Source organism: Amblyomma mixtum, chromosome 6 (genome assembly GCF_055824585.1).
Source record: "Amblyomma mixtum isolate Tamu chromosome 6, ASM5582458v1, whole genome shotgun sequence".
NCBI lineage: Eukaryota > Metazoa > Arthropoda > Arachnida > Ixodida > Ixodidae > Amblyomma > Amblyomma mixtum.
In genome coordinates this window covers 135,977,301-135,983,346 of record NC_143017.1, presented here as the reverse complement: position 1 = coordinate 135,983,346, position 6,046 = coordinate 135,977,301, and the positions used below count along the sequence as shown (strand labels likewise).

The 6,046-nt window shown below is 47.3% G+C and overlaps 2 protein-coding genes across 2 annotated transcripts; both read right to left on the bottom strand.

Annotated features, from left to right (window-relative positions):
- Window positions 1–1,463: 1,463 nt before the first annotated feature.
- On the bottom strand, window positions 1,464–2,399 carry LOC149340485 (short transient receptor potential channel 5-like). Its single transcript, XM_089551264.1, has one exon. It carries the CDS (start codon window positions 2,397–2,399, stop codon window positions 1,464–1,466), a length of 936 nt encoding a protein of 311 aa, XP_089407390.1.
- Window positions 2,399–3,653, bottom strand: LOC149340484 (transient-receptor-potential-like protein). The gene is made up of 2 exons (XM_089551133.1): window positions 2,534–3,653; window positions 2,399–2,445 (listed from the first exon to the last, which is right to left on the bottom strand). The coding sequence occupies exons 1-2, from the start codon at window positions 3,651–3,653 to the stop codon at window positions 2,399–2,401; spliced, it is 1,167 nt and encodes a 388-aa protein (XP_089407259.1).
- Between the last annotated feature and the right edge of the window lie 2,393 nt (window positions 3,654–6,046).

Below are 6,046 nucleotides of genomic sequence, written 5' to 3'. Positions count from 1 at the left end.
AATGGACGGACGCACTTCGGGTATTGAATTCTGATCTTCGGATCGTAGTGAAAAAAAAAAATAAAATGTTGGTGCGTCTTGCGTGCGCTTGTAGCCGCTTAGTTTCGGCAAACAGCTGTTTTACTGTCTCGAAGTTTGCGTTAATCCGAGGTGTAGCGACTGTGTCTTAGCTCTCAAATATTTATTGTCACCCATACTATAGCCTGGAGTATAGTTTTAAATGTTCCCTGTTGGCTGACCTCCCAAGGTGCAGATCCCTCTAATTACAGCGCTCCAAAGACTCGAAAACGTTAGCTGACACCTGATAATTTTGACGCAGCGTTTGAAACTTGCATCTCTTCTGCACTGCTGGTATTCTTAGATGGAATCCGCAAACTTCGTCACCATGCTGCTGTACCAACTACAGCATAGTGAACGCGCACGAGGGGCGAAATTCACAAAATCCCTGTGAGCTTTAACAAGCTTTGAGGGCGCAAAACTCCACAAGGTATTCCAGGTGACAATAAGCTATACTTTACAAGCAAAAACGTTTGGCTTCTAAACTTCAGTGGTTTCAGCAGGGTGAACACACGAAAAAAGAGCGGAGTACCACAGTTTATCTAAAGTGAAATCAAAATTTTTCGGAAAAAAAAACAATCCGTATCTTTGCACGAAGTGATGCAAATGTGCACGAACAACGATGTTCTCATGCTAGCTGTATGTTTGTTACTTGAATGCCAGTCGGATTGATCGTAATAATGCTTGTTTAATGGTATAGCCTGCTCAGGTGCTGTACGACCCTAGCGGTTTCGTAGTGTTTCGTTAACACAGTTTGTCTCGCTGTACATCGCTGCTTATATCTCTCGAAATTTTAAAACATCCGCAAAAGTTATTTCTATCAGGTAATCAAAGTACAACAAATGCGATTGATCTGATTTTGGACCTTCAGGCTAACATAGCGCTATAATGCTATTTAATGTTATATTAAGCGGTTCCTTGTTTCGGAAACCACACCTTGCGTTATCAGTGTAAAAAAAAATTATATGGTAACTGATCGCTCACCACACATAATGGAACACTGTTGTTTCCTTGACACCACGAACTATGAATGTAAAATTTGCAAAATACAAAATTTTTTGCTTATGGGAGGTCTAAGCCAGATAAGTACGCTCTTCGGCACAACTGATGCAACTGCTTTTTAGCTGCTTTTTGGCGAAGTCAAGGAAATATTTGCCAGCCACCTTAGCATTATGATGATGAGTTTGCGGAACATGCCATTATGTATATCACGACATAATCTTTTTTACATTCATATTCTTAAGCGGTGGGTTTTGCCCTATTCAGTGAAGTGCAGTTGAATTTCTACCATTAATTTAGGGTTGAAAACTACACTTGAACAATTCTAGGTATTTCAGCGTTTAATATTTTCACTTTTTCTAGAATTTTTATGTTGAACATAAAAACATATTAGTGTCCGCAATGTGTCAGTCGTAAAGTATTACGCCCTCTTGGCAAAGGTACCTTTGCACCACTTTGTTGATGACGTCCGAGTACGACAACGTCGGCTGGGGTCTCTGCGGCCAAAAGTTCTTCTTTTTCGTCGCCTCAACGATCAGGAGCGGTATTTGAAAGTAGATGAACGGGCTGGGAACGATGAGCGCCTCGTTGATGTAGTGCATCCACAGCCGCGTCCTGTAAAACTTCCAGTGGACTTCGGCGTTGTCGACGACTTTCTGGAAAGTCCCCGTGACGATGGCGATGAGCGAGTTTAGCATGGCGACGAGCATGAGCACCTGGTAGAAGGAGTACATCGTGGAGCCCACGAATTCCGTGAACTTGTGCTCGTTGATGGACCCGTCGTCGGCGTTCGCCACCACCACGTCCGCCTGGTCTTCGGACGCCACTCCCAGCATTCTGTGAAACAACGTCTTCATGGAATTTGTGAACGTTGTGAAAGCCGGGTTCTGCTTCACTTCGTCGCCGTCCGGGTCTTTCCTCTTCATTCCGTGGTAGGGTTCGTACATACGCGTCAGGCCGAACGCGAACGCCAGCATGATGCAGACGCAGATGAAGAGAAAGCGAGCGATCTCGACCATCATGGACGAGATGGACACCTGCAACGGTCCAAGCTTGGCGCTCTCCTGGAAGAAGAACATGAGCTTGAAAACGCTGAGTATGGAGGAGACTGCGAAGAGGGCCTCGTGTATCAACGTGCTGTCCGTGCTGGGCCAGTCTTTTCGGGGCGGAATGCTGCCTTCGCTGGGGTCTCCGAGCACCTCCACCCAGGCCACTATCCAGAAGATGAAGGTGAGGAAGAATACGCTGAGCATGACTATGTCGTACCAGTGCCACAGGTTCCTGAAGTAGCGCGACGGACCGATGGAGACGCAGTGTATGACCTCTTCGAACGCGTAGCCCATTACCCAGATGACGATGAACCACTCGACGCCTGTGCTGGGAGCTCCCCTGGTCGTTCTCGATTTGTCGAGCGAGATTTGAAGGTACACGAAAAACACGAAGAGAATCCGTGCTGCGAAGTGGTTCAGGTACTTGCTCACAGGGCTGGACCAATGTTTGGCCGTGGTAGACTCCGGCTTCAACTTGACCCACACCGCTATGACGGGCAAGGTGAAGAACCTCACGATGAAGTGGAAGACCTTGATGTGGAACGGAAGCCGATTCCATGCCTGAAATTCTCCTTCCCATTCAATCCGCAACACTTGCTGGACATAGCTATGGGTGACGAATTCGCGCTCGTTGTATTCTAGGGCCAGGATGACGCGAGGAAAGGCCAGGTGCCCCACCGAGCCCTCAAGACCTGTCCTCCGTTCCAGAAGCACGCGCGTCTCGTCCACAGTGCGACACTGGTCGAGAAGCCGACAGATGAACGTACGAAGTTTGGCCACTTCTTCGCTGTACGCCCTGCGGAACTCTTCTTGGGCATCCGCCGTCTCCCTCATGCTCTGCACGTAGACGAAAGAATCAAGAAAAGGGTCTCCTGACACCTGGAGCATGTAGTGCGGGTTGCAGATGGCCTTGTATGTGTTCAGGTTTCGAGTGGACACGTTGACACCTTCCAGGCTCATTACCTTGAGGCAGGTCTTGCAGAGGCAAGAAGCCTTGTGCGGTGGCTCAACCGTGCAGCCTCGCTTGAGGAAGAAGCGTATGAGCGCCCAGTGCCCCAACTGCGCTGCCAAAATAATGGGCGACACATCGGAAGTGTAGGTGGGGCTGGACGAGTATCCGCGCGTCTCGCACTGGCGATCACTCTTGCCCAGCTCTTCGACGAAGAACCGGGTCAGTGCCAAGTCTCCCGTCTCGACAGCGTGCAAAAGCACGTCCTTGAGGCGGACGCCGTTCTGAACCAAGATCCTCACCATCGGTAGGTTTTTGTTCCGTGCCGCAACGTGCAGAACAGTGTATCCCTGACAGTTGAGGCAATCCTTCTTCAATTTGGGATGGTTCGTGAAGAACGTTGCCAGGTCATTTATCTTTCCGGACTCGACCAGCTCGAAGTAGTGCAGCTCGTCGGTATCAAGTTCCGGAAGCGAGGCTGGTTCCACTCCGTCCTGCTGATTAAGGGAAGTCGAGGAGGCGACAATATGAACTTCGTCTTCGGTCTCCGTGACGCCTGCGACGGCGTGCATAAGCCGTTTCTGAGGTTTGGGAGGCATCTTGACGGATAGTCTCTGTTCGTTGCGCCACTGCCTGCACACGAAGCTCTCGTTTTTTTCTTCCTTTCAGAAGCGTTAGCAGGCAATAGCGATGTGTCTGAAAGCTGCACACATTTCAAGTCGAAAAAGACGTGTACAGTGTATCTACCTCCTGCTTCTTTTGTAACTTTACATATTTCAGCTCATGTTTCCTCTGAAGCGCCTTTTTCGTCTCTTGCAATGCTAACAAGATTGACACGGTCATCATGCCGTATATTATCTCTTTTCTTAACACCACTACACCCTACGCCCAGCCCCACTGCACTACGCCTTTGCGGAAGACAATTTAAAAACTTTACGCAGTGTTAAGTAACCTCTGTACATTGCTCAACAGCTCGTGAAATTTGCGCGATGTGTGTTCAGAGCCGATTCTCGTTTGTGCCATGCGTAAGGCACTTATAAAAATTCCCGGTTATAGTAAGTTCATGTGCCATTATACGACGTTTTGGATATCTGGTACAATCAAAATATTCGGCTCAGCTTGTAAATTCAAGCAATTTTATGTAACCTCTAGGGTTCAGGAAGACAACTTCATTAATTTGCGAAGCCATGCGAGATGTAGGTGACCTGTCAGACCTAGAGACTGTTGCAAGATGAAAAGTGATGGATTAGCTCAATGAATCAAATCGGCTTCTCAGATTGAACCTGCCTTTGGGTCTTGTATAAATGGCCACATGTTGTCTTGTTCTTGTATCAGAGAACACTGACTCAGCGTTGACCGGGTAGGTTGATCCGACCCATGAAAATAATGGTACCAAACGCAGCTGCTTTGGGCAGTGATTGCCAGGAACGGTAAGCCACAACAAAGAACCAGAAGTTCCTTTTATGCATTTCGTTATCTCATCTCGACACCAGAGGCTAGTGGGATCCGAACTCACCAGAAGGACATATAACGGCGTTCGGATCAACATGTGTCAGCCGAGCTTCCGCCTCTACTCGGTCCCATAGAGTCCATGTCAACTGAGAAGTGTGATGACAGCTTGATGACAGATTTGTTGGTATTTTTGCTTTCTTTTTTTTCCTACCACTCCTGCAATGACCCTTCAATAGGGTTAACAGTATCAATAAACAAACAAACAGTAGGCCAGCTGTCGATTAGTGGCACATGCTGGGAAGCTTGCACAAAGCAGTTTTCCTGTATGAGTGAACAGCGGCCAGAACTAACCGAAGTTTTAGATCTGATGGTTGACGAAGTTAAGTAAGGTGTAAGCACACTGCAGTGGGATGTAATGCGCCTGTGAAGAAACTGGCTGTGCCTTGTATACAGGGTGCTCGTCTTATGGGAAAGTTAACTGCCGTGAGATCAGTGAAGAATAGCAGACCTACTGATCGCCCCTGCAACGTTTTTTCGTTGCTGCGTGTAAAGTTTGTTGTTTTTAGGCAGGCTCGTCACTGGAGTTGGGCGAACTTATCCTTTTAGGAGACTGTACCTCCGCATTCCCTTGAAGAAGTTATTCGGTTGGTTCGTTAGTCAGCTGAAACAGAACACTAAGGACTAGGAAAGTAAATCCTCCTTCCGAGAGAACCACTACGAGCAGTGCAAAAGAAAAATCATTATCGGCAACAAAGGCTTAGCAAGGAAATAGCAGAGTTGCATGCAAGCAGTATAGGAAAGGGGACAGCTATAACCTTTGCGAAACACTACAATATAAGCCAGCTTAGCACTGAATGCTCTGAATGAAGTCTTGAAATGTTTAATGTTTGCAGGTGCCCTAGAGACGCCATCAAACACTAATCCCCGAAGAATAATCTAGCTCCCCTTAAAGGAGCTGGCCAGCGCACCCTAGTTAACTACGGAGGTTTTGGATTTCCACGAGCTTTCATGACTTGAATGTGCGAAACTTTCAGGCAAAGCATGCGAAGACTTTTTGGGCTAGCGTTTGAAATAGTTGCGTAATCTGCGATTAAAACCGCGACGGCTTCCAGGCTTCTCCGCAGCGCACAGCACCGAATGCAAAGGGGGGGATAATGAAGTCATTTACGGCACCGGTACGTTTTCAATGCAGAAATGATTGCTTTGAAGGAAGAAGACCAATGTCATTGAATACAGAGCTTGTTAAGCGTTATTTGGCGGCATCCGACGGCTCAGGGCAGTGTGTGGGTGAAATCGGCGGGCAATTAGAAATCGTAGCGTCGGTAACGTCAATCCGAGTTTCTCCGCACTTCTTCCATGCGGTGAGGAAAGCCTGAGCTTTAATCGTCGATTAGGTGGCCATTTTAAACACTAGTGCAAAAGAACGTGGCATATTTTACATACAGCTTATATATATTTGAATGCTTGAATATCTCTGAATTCTCCAAAAGTGGAGCAGTTTCCCTTTAAAAGCTTGCGATCTGAGTAACTAGATGAACAG